Source organism: Actinia tenebrosa, unplaced genomic scaffold (assembly GCF_029948245.1).
Source record: "Actinia tenebrosa isolate PJP-AT-01 unplaced genomic scaffold, QUT_ActTen_1.0 PGA_scaffold0__85_contigs__length_37466705, whole genome shotgun sequence".
Taxonomy (NCBI): domain Eukaryota; kingdom Metazoa; phylum Cnidaria; class Anthozoa; order Actiniaria; family Actiniidae; genus Actinia; species Actinia tenebrosa.
Window position 1 is genome coordinate 12,197,945 of NW_028292569.1, and position 20,316 is coordinate 12,218,260.

General features: G+C 35.8%; 1 protein-coding gene across 1 annotated transcript; it reads left to right on the forward strand.

Moving 5' to 3' along the window:
• Window positions 1–1,268: 1,268 nt before the first annotated feature.
• LOC116297144 (fibronectin type-III domain-containing protein 3A) lies at window positions 1,269–20,046 on the forward strand. Its single transcript, XM_089031133.1, has 27 exons — window positions 1,269–1,394; window positions 1,532–2,125; window positions 3,485–3,528; window positions 3,821–3,951; window positions 4,107–4,166; window positions 4,909–5,047; window positions 6,007–6,188; window positions 6,358–6,485; window positions 6,604–6,647; window positions 7,115–7,201; window positions 8,517–8,592; window positions 8,669–8,731; window positions 8,904–8,969; window positions 11,051–11,169; window positions 11,317–11,428; window positions 11,563–11,640; window positions 11,983–12,086; window positions 12,154–12,267; window positions 12,789–12,860; window positions 12,955–13,032; window positions 13,774–13,866; window positions 13,986–14,191; window positions 15,465–15,509; window positions 15,638–15,799; window positions 16,002–16,168; window positions 16,392–16,525; window positions 16,679–20,046. Exons 2-27 carry the CDS (start codon window positions 1,612–1,614, stop codon window positions 17,033–17,035), a joined length of 3,375 nt encoding a protein of 1,124 aa, XP_088887259.1. The 5' UTR covers window positions 1,269–1,394; window positions 1,532–1,611; the 3' UTR covers window positions 17,036–20,046.
• The last annotated feature ends 270 nt before the right edge of the window (window positions 20,047–20,316 follow it).

A 20,316-nucleotide genomic window follows, 5' to 3' on the forward strand; every position in this document is an offset into this window, starting at 1 on the left:
TAATGAAAGACCAAGTAACGTCTTTAAAATCGAAGAGGATCTCTGCTTCCTATATTGGAGACGTCGACGACTAAACAATTTCCGTCTATAGCCATTGTTCGGAACTTGACTGGCGCAAAGAAAGCATATTTTTTGTTTGGACGCAGGAGATATCGCTATTCTTTCAACAGTTTTAGTTGGATTTATAGCATCAACCATTATTATTGATAAACCATGTTTTGCTGCTCCGGATATAACATGAAGAAACAAATAAATGAAAACCACAATTCTTTAGCTCCGCCCCCGAAAGCCGACACTCCCGTATCAAATTCGGAAATGGCGGGAAACGCAATTGAATATCCTGCAAGTTCGATAAGTCGACCTCTCGCGACTTCGTCGCTCGCTCGCTTCGCTCGAATTAAAAAAACGCCGAGAAAACAAGAGAGGTCGACTTGGGGCAAGTCTAAGGGAAAAACTGTGTTCATAGCCTTGAAACTGGACCTCCGTCTAACACCCCAGGTCCATATATTCAAGACCTTGTGCACTGTTATTCCCAATCTGGATCTCCTGGCTGGTAAACAACTTATATTCAATAATTTGCATTATTATATTTTTGTGACATTTATTTTTTGAATATCCAGATAGTGACTTTCATCCAAAACTTAGCAGCCGTAAAAAATAAGTAACACTTTTATGGGCACTTCCTCACACATTGTCATCCTTCTCACTTTATTTACTGGACCTAGGACATTCTTCAAACAAATCGTATCAAATTCTATACAATCACCCTTGGGGCCAAAAGATATTGTGTAATTTGAAAAGTGGAAAAATTCCATAGTTCTTTCCAGTGGCTGAAATTTCGATCTTCTTTTGCTTTGTTTGTTTGGAATGGCTTACTAAAAGGTTACAGAGTCCTGAGACACTTGGTAGTCTTCTGAAAGATCAAATCAACTTAGGCCAGATTTGGCATTTCTCCAGGTATAACCTGCCAGGCACTTTTAAAACTTGTTATTTGTTTGTCTAGGTACAACCTAAATCTCCTACATTTTCATTTCACTTCCTTTATAAGAAGTCATTGCTTGAGTCACATATTATTTTTATAAAATGCATCGTTCAATTAAAAGCGACGAAAGTTCCTTTCAGCTGACTTTTTTTTCTTCCAGTTTTCAAGATTTAGAACAGACCACGGAAGTGGTTAAGAGAACAATAGAATCTGAGCCCGCTCACTGGCGCGAATATGTCAGCGGTTTTTTGAAGTAAAAAGAAAACAAAAAGACCATACTTGGAAAGAAGTCGGTGGCTCGCAGCTGCGTTTAGACTTTACACGGTATTTCATCCCTAAAAAATACAATTTTATTGCCGTTTTAGACATAAGAACGCCAGAGAATATTCTATAACTGTACTTTCACCATCTGGTAGGTTCTTCGTCAGTGAAATGTGTACTGAGAGACGGTCAAAGTGAGAGCCAAAGCAAACTCTCTTATCTCTTATTCAACTAGTGTCTTTCAGACTTTTTGATCTTATTTAGAAAATTAACTTTGCTTCATCACAGTTCGCAGTATCGATCGTTCGTACGAGTCGTTTTCTAGAAGGTTTAAAGCTTTAAGCAAGGATATCGATCGTAAGACTGTCATGACAACTGAGTTGAAAACTTCGCTACCAAAAGAGGAAGACGAAGCTGGAAGACGGGTCGATTTACACACTTCTTCAGGAGCAACTATATGTCTCAGTTTTCCTGAAAACGAAGCGCCATTGCCGCAGGTTATTAAACTTGTAGATCCAGATACTGGCCAGTCAATGATATTTCAAAGTAAAGACGATGTTTATGATGAAGTTAGCGAGGAATTGGATAAAATATTGAGTAAACTCGATCAACATTGCGTTCATTCCAATTGCCAAAGTGAAGCTAATGGAACTGACCTACAGAGAAACAATGCAGCCGATGAACGATTCGAAAAGCAACGAGAAAAACTTCAAAAAAAGCTGAGAGAACGCAAAGGAAGCACTAACAAAGAAGAGGAAAAATGCAGTGGTCACTGTAATCAATTGATCGAAATCCCAGTCCAAGGACTGAGTCAACTACGAGATAAGCAAAATGATGAGGAAAATACAGGAATTGAAGATGGAAGTTTATCAATCGAAGAGGGTAAGAAAGCTCCGTTAAAAAATTTAATTTCAAATTTGTCTTCACTTATTCTTCGTAGACTATTCTTTGAACATCGTATGTAGGATGTTTTAAAAACCGGAAATCGAGAATCAAAGAATATTTGGGATAACGTCGTCGTTTAGAGCGCCCCATACATTATTCAATTCAACAGTAAGCTTATGTATGTAAGTAAATACATCGTACGTTTTTATTACAATAAATGTACATTTAATGATGCATCAGCTCATTTATCCCATTTTCATTAGGCTTAATGTAAAGATTATTCTTTTTCTGTTTTCCGTTTTTTTTCCTGGTATATAGCCATATGTCGTGCAATTTTTTTTCTTTTGATTTTGTAGTACTTATTTGGTTCAGAACATGATTTTCACCATAATTTGTCCTTTGCCTTATTATATAATTTGGAATTGCCTTCAAGTGTACTAGTAATTAATCCCAGCCCTACGGATTGATAATCAACATTAATCAATTGATTAATATGGGAAATCAATGGAAAAATGTGGGGGTATCGATTATCATTGATTTTTATCGATTTTCCTTAATGTCCAACACAAAGATGTGGAGGCTGTATGATTCAATTGCACATTATGTCATTGCGGCCATGTTGGTGCCATTTAACAAAAGATTTCTCATTAGCATCCATTGTTAATGAAACCACAATGGCTGCCATGTCTTTGTCTTTTGAATCTCTTGGGAATGCTTACGACCCATCAACACAAAGATGTGGAGGCTGTATTACTCTATTGCACATTGTGTCATTGCGGCCATGTTGGTGTCATTTAACAAAAGATTTCTCATTAGCATCCATTGTTAATGGCACCACGATGGCTGCCATGTCTTTGTCTTTTGAATCTCTTGGGAATGCTTACAACCCATCAATTTCTGGTATCCCAGGGTATAAGTACTCATGTTGAACTATAATCCGACTAATCCAGGACTAATTCCCAGACTAATGCTGAAAATATATATGTTGTTGATAAATGTGTTACTGGGAATATGTATTTGCTGGAAACATATTGCTTTATTCCATAGATGTGGGGGAAATGAATGGATTTCATTTTTTTCTATTTCCTAACCCCTGATCTATGGTATTGTATTTTACTCTACTCTACTCTTTTCTATTCTATTCAATTATCAATTCCATTTTATCCCATTCCATTATATTCAATTCCTCTTCCATTTTCTATTGTACTCTTTTTTATTTTATTCTATTCTGTTCATCTTCTATTTTGCTTGTTAATATTCTCTTCTGAGCTATTCTTTTCTATTCCATTTTATCCCATTCCATTCTATTCTATCTTCTGTGTTGTGTATACTATTTTATTCTATTCTACTTTTCAGAAAAGTTGAAAGAAGTTGGGTTGAAGATTTGTAGAGCGCCCGAGGTAAATGTTGACAAAAGAGCCTTACTAAGATAATTTGAAAAAAAATTCACTTTTTTTTCTTAAGTTGACAAAACAAGTGTTTGGCACTAAATGCTAACTATATTTTATAATTCATCTTAAAAAATAATATTCTGAGGATAGTACCCTGCATGGGACTTATAGTCAGATTTGTACTTCCCTCATTGGGTTATTCGTTTATCTGTAATTTACTTTTTTCCCTATGTTCTATATGTATGTATTGTGTGTGTGTCAAAATATGGCAAGGATCAATAGTTTCTTATGTCCTTGCAAGGTTGATGTTATTGACAGTACAAGTATTAGAATTTCATGGTCAGATCAAGCAAGTAACAATAGCCATTTATTGGAATGCAAATTTGAACTTGAAATGGCTACAAAGAATGCCAGCTTCAGTAATATCTACAGGTACGTCAGAGTGTATGTTATGTTGCTAGTATATTGATTTACACCTATTGTCAATAATGTAAAAGCTAGAATTTCGTATAAGGTCTAGAAGTGTTTTCTGTATTATTGTAAAAACCTTATTTCAATGTCTAATAACTATTGTCTTTGTAATTTAGTGGAATGAATACTGAACACAAGGAAAAGCATCTTAAACCAGGAATAACTTATAGATTCAGGTATATATATATAGAATGTTTGAGAAGAAAATGTGCTTCCTTGCTGTGTGCAGTTCATATAGGGATTGGCAGAATCATATTCCGTAGTGCAGTGCATTTCTCAATTACTTCTCAAGTATTCTGTTAATCCCCAAATACTTCCTAACTGCACACAGCAAAGTGCGTTTTTATTTCTTTCATAAAATACAAACTACAGAAGCTATTATTTTAGACAGAAAGTGTGTGCATGTCACTGGTGTGGGCTTTGATAAAGCTCAATCTCCCTGCCAATCAGAAAATGAGATTCAAAGTGCCAAAATTCGTAATCTATGTGGATGCAGGGTAGACCAGGTTGCCTGGTTGTTGGAATGGTTTACTATTATTTGTGTCTAGAATCTAAAGGAGAAATGGAAATAAGTTGCAAAAGTTTGAATGACAGTCAAAATCAAAGTCATCAAATAACTCAATCTGGAACTCCAATTCCAATAGTCTAGTCTGGATTTTGGTATACGTAATTAGGTTCTCGTGACAAAGCTTTATAAACATTCAGAAAAAAAAGTATTTTATGACCGGTTTACCACAGGTAACCTGTTAATAATAGTAATAAAGGTACATACCTTGAATGTCCAACTATAAGACAATGTAACGGTTTCACACAAACTATATATAACTTACCCCTACTCCTTCATGGTTTTCTTTTTGTTAAAAAATTCTTTAAAAATCCAAGCCAGCTGTTGAATTAATTTATGTTTGTTATGTGAAGGTTATGTGCCATCAAGGATAAAGTCAAAGGAGATTATTCTCCTGAAGCTGTTGCCCAGACCCCTAGTGCAGCACCAGCAATTCCTTCTGCTCCTCACTTGATCAATAAGACAAAGACAAGCTTCCATCTCAAATGGAACGTAAGCATTATAATTATAATATTAATGTAATTGTGGTTTTTGCCAGTAACTCAAAGTTTGTGTTCTTGCTTGGGTTACGCTTCACAAATTTGCAACGTCCCTTGTGATTGGTTATGTTTAGGGACGGGGTTGGGGAAAGGTCATTGTTTTCTATTGTTCTACACATGTGTGCCGAGTCCAATAGGATCACATCTTGCAAATTCATGAAGGACCGCCCTATTGCTTTACCAATTGACTCCTAGCCAAAGTTTTATACAAATAAAGGATGATGTTCAACAGTGGATTATATTAAAAGCCAAGGTCTGAACTCTACTGTGTAAGGGTTATTTTCAAGTCCAAATAAAAATTTGAAGAAAAAAACGATCAAGAGTGAATTTTGGATTTTGAAAATGATGTCAAATGTAGGATTTATTTTCCCCGAAAATGTTTTAGGGATTTTTTTTGTTAGAATCTCTAACTTGCTCAATACTACATCTGTAGATTCGAAATCCTTTACAGATTAAAGATTTAGTATAGAGAATATTGAGCTTAAATTTTTCAAATTATGTGCGTTTTCTATGGGTTGTTTCAGGCATCATAAGAATCAAGCGTATTGATAATTTAATTCTATAATTTATGTTATAAAAATTAAACTTGTTTATGTATTTTGAAATTTTTCTTATAAGTCCCGTACTATAGAGCAGGTGCATGTTACGTCATTGCCCGCCATAACAAGGCATTGCTTATTTATTTATTTTCTTGTTAGATCAACCAAGATTGTGGCTGTTTCATTGTTATTCATATCTCCAAGGATTTAATTGAGTCACATGGTTGCACACACTCTATTGTTTTAGGAGTATTAGGATATTATTTTGCCATTTATTTATCCAAGTCTGGAGTGATGTGTGTTAATGAACTTAGAAACTGTACTAGTGAGCATCTAGATCATAACGATAATATTATTACTATTATTGATTAAGGCACCAAATGACCATGGATCACCCATCAAGACATTTAAGCTACAGTGGGACAAGGGGGAAGGCACAGGGAAGTACTATGAAGCCTACAGTGGTAACCAAAAACAGTTTAAACTGTCTCACAAGCTTCTACCAGGAACTAAATGTTTGTTTAGGGTGCAAGCTATGAATGATATAGGTGCAAGGTAAGAAGGTGGTAACAAAAGTTTCACAAAGCTGGGGGATTACATAGCAATAAGTTCTGAAACTTGTCTAGCAACACCATTGCTCACAAATTTCAGCTAAAAGTTTTGACATATAACGATCGATATCAACCATTAAATGTGAGATAAATGTTATCGTATTTGATTGTAGTGAATTCAGCAAAGACTTGATTACATTCACAAGTGCTGGTGTTCCAGATGGTCCAAAAGCTCCTCATCTTGAGAGGGCAGGACATAATTACTTGGTTTTATCATGGAATAAACCAGAAAGTAATGGAGGTGAGTATCAATCAAACCTGTAACCTAACTCAAGGAGTTCAGTTAATTACTTTTTTTTCAAAAAGTCGCTCTACAAAGAGTGACTACAAAGCTACAAAGATTCTTTGTTCATTTACAGCTGAAGTAACTGAGTATTTATTAGAAATGGAAGACAAAAACACGGTGAGTTTCTTGTAGTGTTGTTAATGGTTAAACACATAGTATAAGTCACTTTGGTGTGACTGAAAGAAGCAGCACGATGTAGTGAATGATTATGTGATCAGATGAGCAATAACCTTGTGCAGTATGGTTGCTTCAAACAATAAATGTTTCTGAACAGTCCATAGTGTCATGTCATAGACATAGATGACTTACCTAGGATGAGATCAGATAAACTTGATGCTAAGTGTATCTGAGCTGGCTTACATCAAGAGCTAGGTCAATACTGAAGAAAAAGTTTGGAACTGTCTGCAGTTTTGGACTTATTATATATATATTACTTTGTTTTACATTTTTACCCTCGCTGACCAATATGAATAACGTCTAAATTTCAGTAAAGTTCCAAACTTTTTACTCTGTGCTTAAGGACATTTACAGACAATTAGAATGTAATGTTTTGTTCTTTTTATTTTGTTGTATTGTTATTCTAGGCATATGGATTTATGGTAGCATACAGAGGAATTGAACAGCGTAATAAAATCGAAAAACTGAAAAGGAATACTTCATACAAATTTAGGGTGAGTACATTAGACTAGAAACTGGCTCACTGTCAGTAGTACATTCTCTGAATATACACACTGTTTTAAGTAGTTTTAGTATATGCTGTTTTCTGTACAATTTAGTTCTACCATTATAATTTTGTTGCTGTTGCTGTTGTTGTTGTTGTTATTATTATTATTATTATCGTTATTGATAATTTGTATCCTATTTCTTTTAAGATCTGATTCTTTATCTGGGGTGGTATCATAGGTGTTATTGGTAATCATGTACTTCATGACCAGCCAACACATGTCGGTTGACTATTGCCCACTGTTGGTTGACAGTCACCCAACTGTTGACCAACACTTAACCGTCAATTCACCAACATTTCACTTCGATCGTTTTGCCTAAGTGTCGTTTTGCCTGTAAAGGTATCTTATCAAATACGTTGTGATAAATATTCAACTGACTATTGGCCAAAAATTTGACTGTTTATTAACACTTCACCACTTGTGTTTTGCCAACCTGCCCTGCACAGAGCCATTTCGCAGACTATCGTTTTGCTTATGCATATAGTTTTGCCCACAGAGGTCCTAGCCTATCTACTAATCAAATATGTTGTGATAAATATGAAAATTAATGTTCTTATTCTTTGAAACAAAGACATATGTTATTGGTTACTTGAAAAAAAATAAAACATTTTTTTGACAGTGAGTCAGTTATGTAAAACCAAAAACCTCTGTAAATTTCAAGGATTCTTTATATTCTACATATTAATGGCAGATAGCCACGCAACGCTCACTCAACACATGGCCGATAGTAAGCCAACACTCGCTCAACACATGGCCGATAGTCAGTCAATGCTCGCTCAACACATGGCTGATAGTCGGCCAACGCTCGCTCAACACATGGCCGATAGTCGGCCAACGCTCGCTCAACACATGGCCGATAGTCGGCCAACGCTCGCTCAACACATGGCCGATAGTCAGCCAACGCTTACTCAACACATGGCCGATAGTCAGCTAACGCTTGCTCAACACATGGCCGATAGTCAGCCAACGCTCGCTCAACACATGGCCGATAGTCGGCTAACGCTCGCTCAACACATGGCCGATAGTCGCCAACACTTACTCAACACATGGCTGATACTTAACCAACGCTCGCTCAACACATGGCCGATAGTCAGCCAGCGCTCGCTCAACACATGGCCGATAGTCGGCCAACGCTCAGTCAACTCGGGCGACTGTCGACCAACATTGTGTCGGCTGGTCATGAAGTACGCAATTACCTCTGTTATTATATGCAATTAAATGTTAGTTATCTTGGGTACATTCTTTTTTATTATTGTTTCAGGTTGCTGCAATTAATAACCAGGGTAGTAGCAAATGGAGTGAAGTAGCTATGTTCACTACAACACCAGAGCGGCCTGGTAACAAATAATCAATACTGACACACTCTTAATTATACCAGGCTAATAAAAATGTATGCTCCTCACTTTGTTGTAGGTCGTCCGTCACCTCCATTGCTATCTGGTAAGCCCAAGGTCTCTTCATTTATAGTAGCCTGGGGTAAGTATAAAACTTTACTCAGCATACAATTAATCATCAGTAAATAAAATATAATAATATAAATGCAATGGGGACAAAAATATTTTATTCTTTTCATGTCCAATCTAAACTACATGTAAATAATTATTATAAGTTACCATGTAACATCACATGTATTTTGGTATTACTTTAGATCCACCTGAAGACACCGGTGGAACAGTAATATCAAGATTTATTCTAGAGATGGATGATGGCAAAGGTAATAGCTGGTTTTTATCATGAGAAATTTGTTTTTTTAAAACACTGTGTTTTCAATTTGTCAACTCCATCACAACCTTGAAGAATTTATTGAAATCCAATTTGCAGAGTGTAGTGATGGTTGTAATAAAGAAACAAAAATCGTGTGTGCGTGATGTGTGCAGTTATAAAACAGTTTTACAGGGGATAGGTAGAACACGAGAGAAGTGTTAGGAGAAGCATGATGCATAGCAGAGTGCTTCTTGACACTTCTCGACACTTCTCGAGTGTTTTGCCAATCCCCAAGTGCTTCATAACTCCACACAGCACAGCAAGCAAGTTTTTTATTTCTTTTATAAAATACAAAGGGTGTGTGGTTGCTGTGAGCTCTTATAAAGCACTCACTCCCAACCAATCAGAATGCGACATTTATAACAGTTATTTCATAATGAGCTGTGATGAATGGGTCCCTTTGCAGGGTGTAGTAGTGATTGTAATTGTGATGAATGGGTCCCTTTGCAGGGTGTAGTAGTGATTGTAATTGTGATGAAAGGGTCCCTTTGCAGGGTGTAGTAGTGATTGTAATTGTGATGAATGGGTCCCTTTGCAGGGTGCAGTAGTGATTGTAATTGTGATGAATGGGTCCCTTTGCAGGGTGTAGTAGTGATTATAATTGTGATGAGTGGGTCCCTTTGCAGGGTGTAGTAGTGATTGTAATTGTGATGAATGGGTCCCTTTGCAGGGTGTAGTAGTGATTGTAATTGTGATGAATGGGTCCCTTTGTGGGGTGTAGTGGTCATGGGCATGATAATTGCACATTCCTTTGATCATGCTAGTTACAGAGTAATATAATACTAAATGCCTTCTTTAAGGTAGTTGGACTGGCTTAAGTTAGTGGGTGTCAGTTGGACAACATTTGTTCAAATTGTATTCAGTATATTCTAGAAGTGACTTGATAATAAAGATATTTATAAAATTTTCTTTCCAAATTGCATGTTAAAAGTGTCAAATTTCACATCTAATGTGTCAAAAAAACGCAAGCAACCCAAGGCTCTTTTTCGATAGTTTATTAATATTTCGCTTGAGAAAATGTTTAAGAAATATAAAACTTCAGCTATGAAAATAAATTGTATACAGAAAAAAACCAAGGCAGCCCGGAGCAAAATATGTTTTTGGCGAGCTATAACTATCATGACAAGGTTTTCAGTCGTAAAATTTTATCAAAATAGGTCTTTGCTCTGGGCTTCCTAGTATTTAATCTTTAAGGTCTATTTAAGCTTGGTTCCAAATTTAAGGACAGTATGATAAATACAAAAGAGTTTACCGAAGAAAGTATGTGGAGAGTGGTGCTTTAATGTGCTAAAGTCGCTATACTTCTTCAATTTTGGATTCAAATGTAAGAATTCTCCGCCATGTTGTTTCTGACATTGAACTACATCATGACTCACAATATCAAGTCGATTGAACCACAAAAACTATCGGTTTTGCATTGTAAATTGTTGTAAACATGTGCTTACATCCAAGGTCAGTATGGCGTCCCTAAACAAATGATGTCATCCATAGCAACAGCTGGACGCGTGCGCTGTACCAAGAGTGAAACATGAGGCATTTGAATGTTGACTTGTCATGGCGACTAAACTGGGGCCTAAACTACTATTTCGAGTCTTATGTAATTGCTGTTTGGTATATATTACTATTGATATATTATTATTTAGTTAAAAGGGTGCATTTAAAGGAAGAAATTTCACAAAAAACGCATGTAATTCATGTCTCGTGATCTCCGAAATGCTAGTCATGTTTGTCAACACTCTGTACCCAGAAAGGTCAAGTCATATTAATTTCTCTCATATTTCAATCAAAATGGCTGCCATTATATAGATAGATACCAAGTTTTTGGCTTTTTTATTTTGCATTGCGCTGTAGTATGGACTTAAATCCATGAAAAACATATTTAACTATTACAGTAGCAGTTAGGGATTGACCAAAAATTGAATATTTTTTCCCACCCTTAAACAGTCCAAGTACCTTATGGTTAGGGTTACTGAATATCTTACTCTTCATCGACAGCTGCATTTTTTGATTGACTTCTGTATCTGGTTTTAGGTGGTCCTTTCAAAGAGGTATACAGTGGTCCAGACTGCGAGCAAAGTTTGAATGGTCTGTCACCAGGGATTTCATACAAACTTCGAGTAGCTTGTTTGAGCGATGGAGGATCAAGTGAGGTAAACATTGGCCCAATTTTTGATTAGATGTCAAAATAACACAGTCATATAGCTTTAGAGAGAATAACCAAAGCTTTTGCAATTGACATATAATTTAATTATGTTTAATATATACTTTATTTATACATTATTTTTAATACATTTCAGTGGTCACGGATATCTAAGATACGTACTACACCTGTGTGTCCAGGACAAGCTAACCCGCCAATCTTATCAAAAATCCACAAACCACAACCCAATGCACTTCATCTATACTGGGGTAAATAGGATTATCTTCAACTGATACAGTATTAGTCTAATGCAAGTCTAATTTATCAGTCTATTAAGTGATCTGCCAATGCATATTAAAGTCAGCTTGAATTTATTTTCGCATTGATTGATTTGTTTATTCAGATCCCCCAGATTATAATGGCGGAGCTTCAATAACTGCTTACCTATTGTCCATGGAAGTAGAAAAGATGAATTCTAAAGGTATGTCCATTCACATGCCCTGGGTATTTGTTACTCCATTATATTAGCTATTTAAGGAATTATATAAAACAGGTGTGCATATCTCTGTACTGTGATATGAACATGCTGGGAGCTGTAGAGCACAAGAAAATTTTGCACAAGCATGTCTCTGTCTTAATATAATCATGATAGCCAGTCAAATTAGCGAGTGCATTATATCAGTATTTTGATATTATGTTTAATATAAAAGGGATAGTGTATTATTGTCATGATATTGCTTTTGATAAAATATATATTTACATTTCTATCCTTGTAAATATATATTAAAGGGATAGTTAATCTAGTTATTCTATTTTTGTATAGAATTCCGTGAGATATACCATGGGGTGGATAACTTGTGTACAATCAGTGGTTTACAGCCTGGCAGAGCATATTCCTTTTGTCTTCGAGCAGCAAATGAGGCTGGGGTAGGTATTCCTTTTTGTAGTAATCAAATGAACATGCATTTGTATTTAACATTTTATAATTGATTAGGTTGGAAAAGCATCAATCATTTCTGAATTAAGTACAGCTCCTGGGTCTCCAGACCCTCCTAAAGCACCAGAAACAGTATGTAGGTCAGCAGCTGCTATACAGATTACTTGGGAGGTTAGTAATGTAATGCAGGTTAAAGGACGCAGTCCTAAAAGCTTATCTTGATATAGTTTATGTAAAATTACTTGAGAATAACCTATGAGATGAACTGATTGATAACATTCATTCATGTAATGTGCCTTTCTCTACATGCATGTATGGTCAGATTATTGGTTAAAACCCTGCAGACATGATGCCGTGATGAATAACTGATTTTAAATCTTAAGTACTGTGCATGAACTTGTCATGCTCGGAAAATTTGTAAACACTCGGGAAACACAGGTATTATGCTTTGCTAATACTCCAACTCTTACCAATGCAACCTGGTTTTTTTTTTCAGTTTTCCTCCCTCCTCAGAAATCAAATTCTAATTTGATCTAGTTGCTACCTTATCAAGTGGGCTGAAAAACTTTTAAGACTTTTCACCGTCCACCCTGGAGTGGTCAATCATATAAGATGAAACATGAAACAAATCCATTAATCAGGAATCAATTTACTTTTTTCTTCACAATGACAAAGATGTTGTTTGGTTGCAGGCACCTGCTGAAAATGGTGCTCCAGTTACAGGATATACCCTGGAGATGATGGAGGAAGGAACATTTGTTGAGGTGAGATAATAAATACTTTCCTTACCAAGTATTACTTATTGTTTCAGTTAACAGAGTAAACTGTTTGTAAGCAAAAGAATTGTTTCATACACAGCTATATATGGGTACAGAAAAGACATTTGAACTGAGAAAAGGAGTGAGTCCTGCAAGCTACTACTACTTTAGAGTAAAGGTCAGTTACCAATCAATGAAAGTAACTATCAATCTAGTTCTTGCTTGCCAACGCTATTTAGACTAGGAAAAGTGAATTAAAAGTTTGCTTTCACTCTCTCTAATAGTGTGGCAGGGACACCACAACAGCTTTTGCCAATTACTGTTGGACCTTTAGTGTTAGAACAGGCGCTGAAGAGAGTCATCACTATTATCTTCCGTCAATCTTTTACATCCGCCTTATAAAAAAATAATAAATAAATGGGATTTTAACAGTGGCATTTCTACAGAGTAGCTATTCATCCACTTCATTCCAATGGGAATTTAGTAGTTGATTTTTGCAGAGGGAGGAAAGCCGGGGAGCCCAGAAAATCCTCGAAGTACATGAGAGAACCAACAAACAACTCTACTCACATACGATGCCGGGCTCAGCGGGACTCGAACCCGGATCACATTGGCGAGAGGCGAGGGCTCTCACCGCTACACCACCCGTGCTTCCCATAATACAGGAATGTAGTGAATGCAGGAATGTAGTGAAAACAGATGGGGCCTACAGTAATTTTGTCATTTGAGAAGACTTGGAGGTCTAACTATTTGGACAGGAAATTACAAAGGCATCACCTTCTTCTCAGCTATTTTAAGACCATGCATGTTGGTCTGGCCATGACTTGAACTAAAACCTCCCGCACCACATGGTGTGATTAATGCTGAAAGAATGAATAATATTTAATTAAGCTTACTTCATTTCACTTATTTCTTTCAGGCTTTGAGCTCAGCAGGGCATAGTCCATGGAGCCCAGTCAGTACATGCCACACCCCTCCAGCTTCACCAGCTGCTGTATCTTCTGTTAGAATGGTATGTTGGTTGATCGGATACTTAGATTAAAATTTGTCCTTGGATAATGGAAGACTTAGAACTTTAAGGTATTTTAAATATCTACCAACTACTAATGTCAAATGTGATGATTGTTTTAGATAGATCAGTCTTCATCTCACCTGCGGTTACGATGGAGGCATCCAGCCAATAATGGAGCATGTATTACATCATACAATATTGAAATAGCTGGTGTTAGAAATATAAGTTATGATCTGGAACTTGATAATGAAAATGAAGAGGAGAAAGAAGAAAGTCAGATTCAGGAATATGATGTAGTTGACTTACAGCCAAACACACCTTACAGGTAAAGTGTTTCATCCACTTTTCTTCCTAGCCTCTTCCTTGCAGTGTTTAGCATTTTTTAATGTTATGTTTAAATTATATGTACTATAGTAAATTGTTTCATTTGTAATATCTTCCTTTGGGTAATTATGTACTCTATGACCAGCTGGCATGTTCAATCAGCTGAGTGTTGACCGTTTAGTTGCTATGCATTTTTGGCCAATTATCGGTCATGAATTAATGTGGCTGCCTACTTTTGAGCGTTCGATTTGAGCCCACGATGTTTAACCCCAAAACCATACTTGTTTTGAGCTTCAGCAGGCCAAAACCCTCAAATTTTGCACGGGACTCTCTATTTTTTAATAGCTCATTTGAAAAAACTCCTAAAAAATTAGGTCATATCAACATTTTTTAAAAAAATAGATTTTCGTAGGGAATTTTGTTTGATTTTTTAAGAGCACCGAACCCACGAAATATGACAAATCAATGTATCTCTTTGTCTTATTGTTGAAAATATCCATGTATTATTGTAGAATGATTGACTAGCCTTCATTTATGCAATCATAGAGTCTGCAAATAACTATAATTGTCTCATGAATCTTAATTTTTTTCTTTTCACTTCCGGTGGCGCAATTTTTGCTCCAAAAGCTCGCGCATAGGCTTCCATTAAATGCTGATTATCTCAAAAATGAGTACTTGGACACCCAATTTTTCTTTCCAGATTTGGACTCAGCATTTCAATTCAGAAAATCAAAGTTTTAAAAAAAGTTTAATATTTTTTCCAAAAGTAGGCAGTCACCTTAATCATCCATTGGCAGTCAGTCAGTCAGCCAGACCTTGGGCACAGTTTTTTTCCCTATCCAAACCTCCAAGCTGGTAAATGACCTCAATTCACTCTTACTGAAAAATAACCCCCTAAGACTGCATTATTTAGTTCCTTATTAAATATTTGGTTGTTTCAATCTTTCTTGATGAAATCAAAATAAATTCAAATTTTAACAAGCAGTGACAACAAACATGTATTACACCTTGTGTATCAGGTGCTCATGGCATGTTGGAATTTGGTCAAGCTTACCATTTATTGGCTATTATTTTGTTCTGTTTTGACAGTTCATTTTTTTCCATCTCAAATGTGCAATACAGTTTGAGATTTGAATTTATTTTTCCAAATACATTAATGGAAGTATGAAAACAAAGAATGAATTGCAAAATTCCAAAGTGAATAATACAGTCTTCATTTCCTTGACCGTAAACATCTTTCCTTCTTTCAACCATTTCTTTCTTTCTTGAACTAGAATTCGAGTTCAAGCTGTTAATAAAATAGGATGTGGACCTTTCAGGTAAGAAACAAACTTAATTATTATTCTATTACTGTGGTCATAATACATATAGTTTTTTGTTGATAACTATGTGTGACAGTTGACAAGAGAAGACATTAATGTTTTAATAAGTCTGTTTTCCATTCAAGTCCCCTTATTGTGGCTGCCACAAGAGATCTACCTCCCCTGGCTCCAGCTTTAGAATTGGCATCAGCTTCTTACCAGAGCCTCAAGCTGAAGTGGGGATCATCAGGAAACAAAGACAGTGTTGGAGTAACCTACACTCTAGAGATGCTTGATCAAAGTGGAAAGTAAGTCAATAATTAGTGAGCAAATGAATGAATATCAAATAATAAGAGTATAGTTTTATTCCTTTTCTATAACCCTCAACTTTTCTTTGAGAAGCTTAAAAACTTAGCTTAGATTTTAAGCTTCAATTTGATTTAACAATATATTAAAAATATAAACAGGATCACGAAGAAGAATGCTAATTCCTTCTGGTTTTCTTTAAAGCATTCAGATGGTTTTCAGTGGGTCAACTACATCACATAAAGTTGGAAGACTACAAGAAAGAACTGAATATCACTTCCGAATTCAAGCAAGCAATGAAGCAGGAACAGGACCCTACTCTGAGGTCTACAGTTTTCAGACAACTGAACAACCACCATTGCCTGTCAAAGGTATTCACAGTCGATGCTATTGCAGATACAATGACTTACAGTTGGCTATTTGGGATTTTGTATATCTTTTAATTATGTTCATCAAATGTTACATGAAATCACTGATTACTACAGAAGTTAGACATTATCTTATCTAGAAGCTACAGTAAACCTTACCCCCACTTGGTCACCTCACTGATGATCTCCACTAAGCTGTGTTATTTTTTGGTAAATTCTACCATAGGTCTTAAAGCTGAGATAATCAGTCCCACATCTTTTACCCTCAGTTGGGATCCTGTTCAGAAAATCAGGAAAGGTGATACCATTGAATACTTACTACAGAGCCAAGTGGTAGGCAAGGATCAGGATTTTGTTTTGGTAAGAGGATTATGATAATATTATTCATTATTCATTTATTTTTTCAAAATATTACATGGAAATGTTTTTTTCATTCCACATTCCTTATAAGGTGAGGCAGCTAGTATGGCAACTAATTTTATATTCTGATTTATTATTTGTTACTTGTTAAAGGCATATGAAGGCCCGAAAACTTCCATCACCATCAACAATTCTGATACAGGAAAGGAGTATCGATTTAGGGTATGCTCAATACGTTATATACGGTGTGAACCTCTTGATGATGATAGCCTAGATTCCATCTCAGGAATTAAAGGTGTATTTAGTCCTATTGTTGCTATCAAGACCCAATCTCCCAGAAAGAAAAAACATATGTCTGAGTCCACTACTCAAGGGGAAGAAGATAGTGATGTTGATGGCAAGGAGTTGAGTAAGAAGCTAACAGATAATGACTGGGCTGTAGTCTTCTTTATAGGTTTTACTGTGTTGGCAGTAGCTTTTGCCTTTATTGTCCAAATGTTAATTGAATAATTCTATAAATAGTCTCTCATGAGCAAACTAAATTAATGTAAAGATGCAATGAAAGGGCTTCTTTGCCCAGTCCATTAACACGGATGCAAGCTCTTTACTTTGTATAAAATTAATGCTTATAATTAAAAAATCTCATGAAATAGAATATCTCAACTATGGGACTGTGTTAGCCATTATAAGCCTGCTCTCATACTAAGTATATTAAGTCAGATAGTATAAAATGAACCTTCATACAAGTATATTGACTAATGGGGAGTTTTGGGAAGGAGGAGAGAGAGAGGCAATCCTAGCTAACATATAATATCTATAACTACATGAACTGCATATTTTGTTTTAGTGTCTACTAATTTATTACCCCAGGGGGGAGGGGAGCTTGACACACCTTTTAGGGTCGAAAATGAGACCTCGCGCACCTTTTAGGGTCTCCGGCTGACTCCCGGCTGACTCTCTACCTTTTAGGGTCAGATTTGTTCGTTTTGAAAAATATCAAACGTCGCACAAGAATATGATGGTTGGAAACGTTGTCATTTTAAATGTGGTCGTACCTTTTAGGGTCTGAAATCAGCATCTCAGTTAATTTATGCGTACCTTTTAGAGTCATTTTCAAAACCATCCGTCAAGCCCCCCTACCCACTTTTCAAGAGAGTCCCCCCCTGGTTTATTACTCGTATATGATATATATATCATATGCTACAATTTTGAAACACATATGACAGTATATCGAGATTCACCAGAGTCCCATGTTTAGCAGGTTAGGGATCATTTTTATGGGTCGAGGGGACCCTGTAGGGGTTTTTTTTCAGGCAGCACTTAGGGTAGGTTCAGATTTCAGCCAGTTGGGTTTCATACACCTGCGATACTCTCCCCGTAAAGGCTGGGTGCATGGGATTGACATTGTGTTGTGCATGTCCGTGACATATTATGTAATTAGCATATAAAAGCGGAAGAGTGAAATTTGCTGTAATGTAAATAAAGTTCCCGACACCTTATTGTCAAAGTGTTTTTGCAAGTTTTTCATACTTCCCTTCTTCAACGCCAGCTTTCACCGCTTCGTCATCTTGCTCTTGTCTGATAAAAGGTGGTCTTTTATAAGAGAAACCAGAGGTTAGATGACAAGAACAATCGATCCAAGTGATCGAAAACGAGTTTGAAAAATCAGTGATTTCCCAGAGTCAGTGGGTAGATTTACAAACACATCATTGTCAAGGACTATTTACTTCAACGCCTTGAGTTGAACATCCTTGAATTCACTGAAATTAAAAGACTTCAAAGCATTGGCACAAGCACTTTAAAAGAGTGATACGTCCGCCATTTTGTTCAGAATGAATTTTGATTTATTTATTTATGCACTTTGACTTTCGAGGGGCAGATTGCTGATTGGCTGAGAAACATAATGTCAATCCCATGCGCCCAGCTGTTACAGGGAGAGTATCGCGGGAACACAAAACCCCAACGGCTGAAATCTGAGTCTACACTTAGGGTGGCTAGCAAATAACTGGGGTCATTATATTTTACTAGATGTATCATTAGTATATTAAGTCAGATAGTATAATGTCAATAGATAAATAAAAATAAAGGTAAATTATCAAGGTCATAAAAATATGTTTGGGCTGATTGGTAAACTTCCAACTATTTGGATACCCTTTCAAATAAATAGACAATTTTATTACAAATAAACTTATTTTGTCTATTTTCTTTCAAAAAATTACCTTCGTAATGATACAAAAACAATATTATTATTTGCCTCCAGTTCAGTGATTATTAGTGAATGGAGACTCACAGCTCAGTAAATATTCACTGATAATCAATTCGCCATTGTTAAATATTCATTTTAGAGTGATCCTAAAATTGACAATCCACATAGGCCCCCCTCCCCTCATAAATGAGTAGTCCCTTACCATTCAATTTATTTTAGCTGCATATTGCCCTAATTTAGTCCACACTATACGTATAGCTGTACTCTGCCTTTGAAATAAGTTTACTAGCATGCTAAACACAGAAAAAATCGAATGTTGTGGTAAGAATATTCTATTCCTGACAAAAATAATAACTAAGTATTATTGCAAGAAATATTATTTTGACATAAATATATTATTAATAGTGCATCTTTTCTTTCGTTGAAGACAAACCACTAATAATATTATAATTATATATGACAATAAGGCTTTCATTTTCACACAAACCTATGGATATGGCATAAGATTTTACCTGGACAGGGTCCAGTTGTATGAAGGGTAGATAGTGCCATCTTATCCAGAGTAATAATTCGTTGGATAACAGCACTGACTATCCATTAGATAGTGCTATCCACCCTTCGTACAATCAGCCTTAGGGAGGCCTTCAACTTTCTGCAATATAAATAGGATCTAATGAAGAGCAAGATTGAGAACAAAATATTAGCAATAATTAACGACTGCTAATTTACATTTGGCAACCTCTTTCTTCTGTCCTGTATACCTTCCTAATGAGATTGATATCTTTTAGAAGAATGTAATTATAGTGACTTTATTTTATGAGTATAGTCAACATAGTATTTAATTAAAATCACTAATAGTGGCACCCTATTACTACAACAGTAAAATGATAGAAAGATAAAGGACTGCATAATTTCATATAATTATAATCAATGAATTCTTAATAAAAGTAATAATTTAGTATTGATATCAAATAAGGGGAGACAAAAGGTTAGGAGGGGGGTTATGATTGCATAGATTTATTATTGATAGTTCAGCATTGGTGCCGGAGATCAGCAAGACGATCATTACAATTCTCACTAGAGTGTAGTAATTCATACTGGAACTCCTGCAGGTTTCATTCTGAATGATATGGATGTAGACTTAAAGAGGAAAAATTATATTTATTTTTAGATTCAAATCTATAGTATAGTAATGTAATATAACAATTATAAGTAATCTATAAAGTACAGGATACTGCTTGAACATATATTTATTCTCTGTCACCTTATTTCTGATTATATCATTCATTACAAATAAACCAAACCACGAAATGTTGATGTTGTGTTATTCATCTCTGTCAGATGTTTACTCCTGAGGCTGTGTCTACTCAGCACCAGACAAACATACTGTTCATATGGAACCTTTGTTTACACAGATCCAAAATTTGCATGGCTAGGCATATAAATATAATTTTGTTCTGATAGCTCAGACGCATGTGAACTGGACCCCTAAACATATGTAAGCACAGCCTCAGATCTATATGCTTATGAAGGTGAAAAATGTCTTCATAATACAACTAGGATGTTTGCAATAAACATAATAAGT

Excerpts from the sequence above, each read along its gene's own strand:
- LOC116297144 (XM_089031133.1), top strand. The coding sequence starts at position 1,612 with ATGACAACTGAGTTGAAAACTTCGCTACCAAAAGAGGAAGACGAAGCT. Across the intron at positions 6,648-7,114 it reads AAATGGAAGACAAAAACACG|GCATATGGATTTATGGTAGC; the intron begins GTGAGTTTCTTG and ends TTGTTATTCTAG. Across the intron at positions 11,170-11,316 it reads GCGATGGAGGATCAAGTGAG|TGGTCACGGATATCTAAGAT; the intron begins GTAAACATTGGC and ends AATACATTTCAG.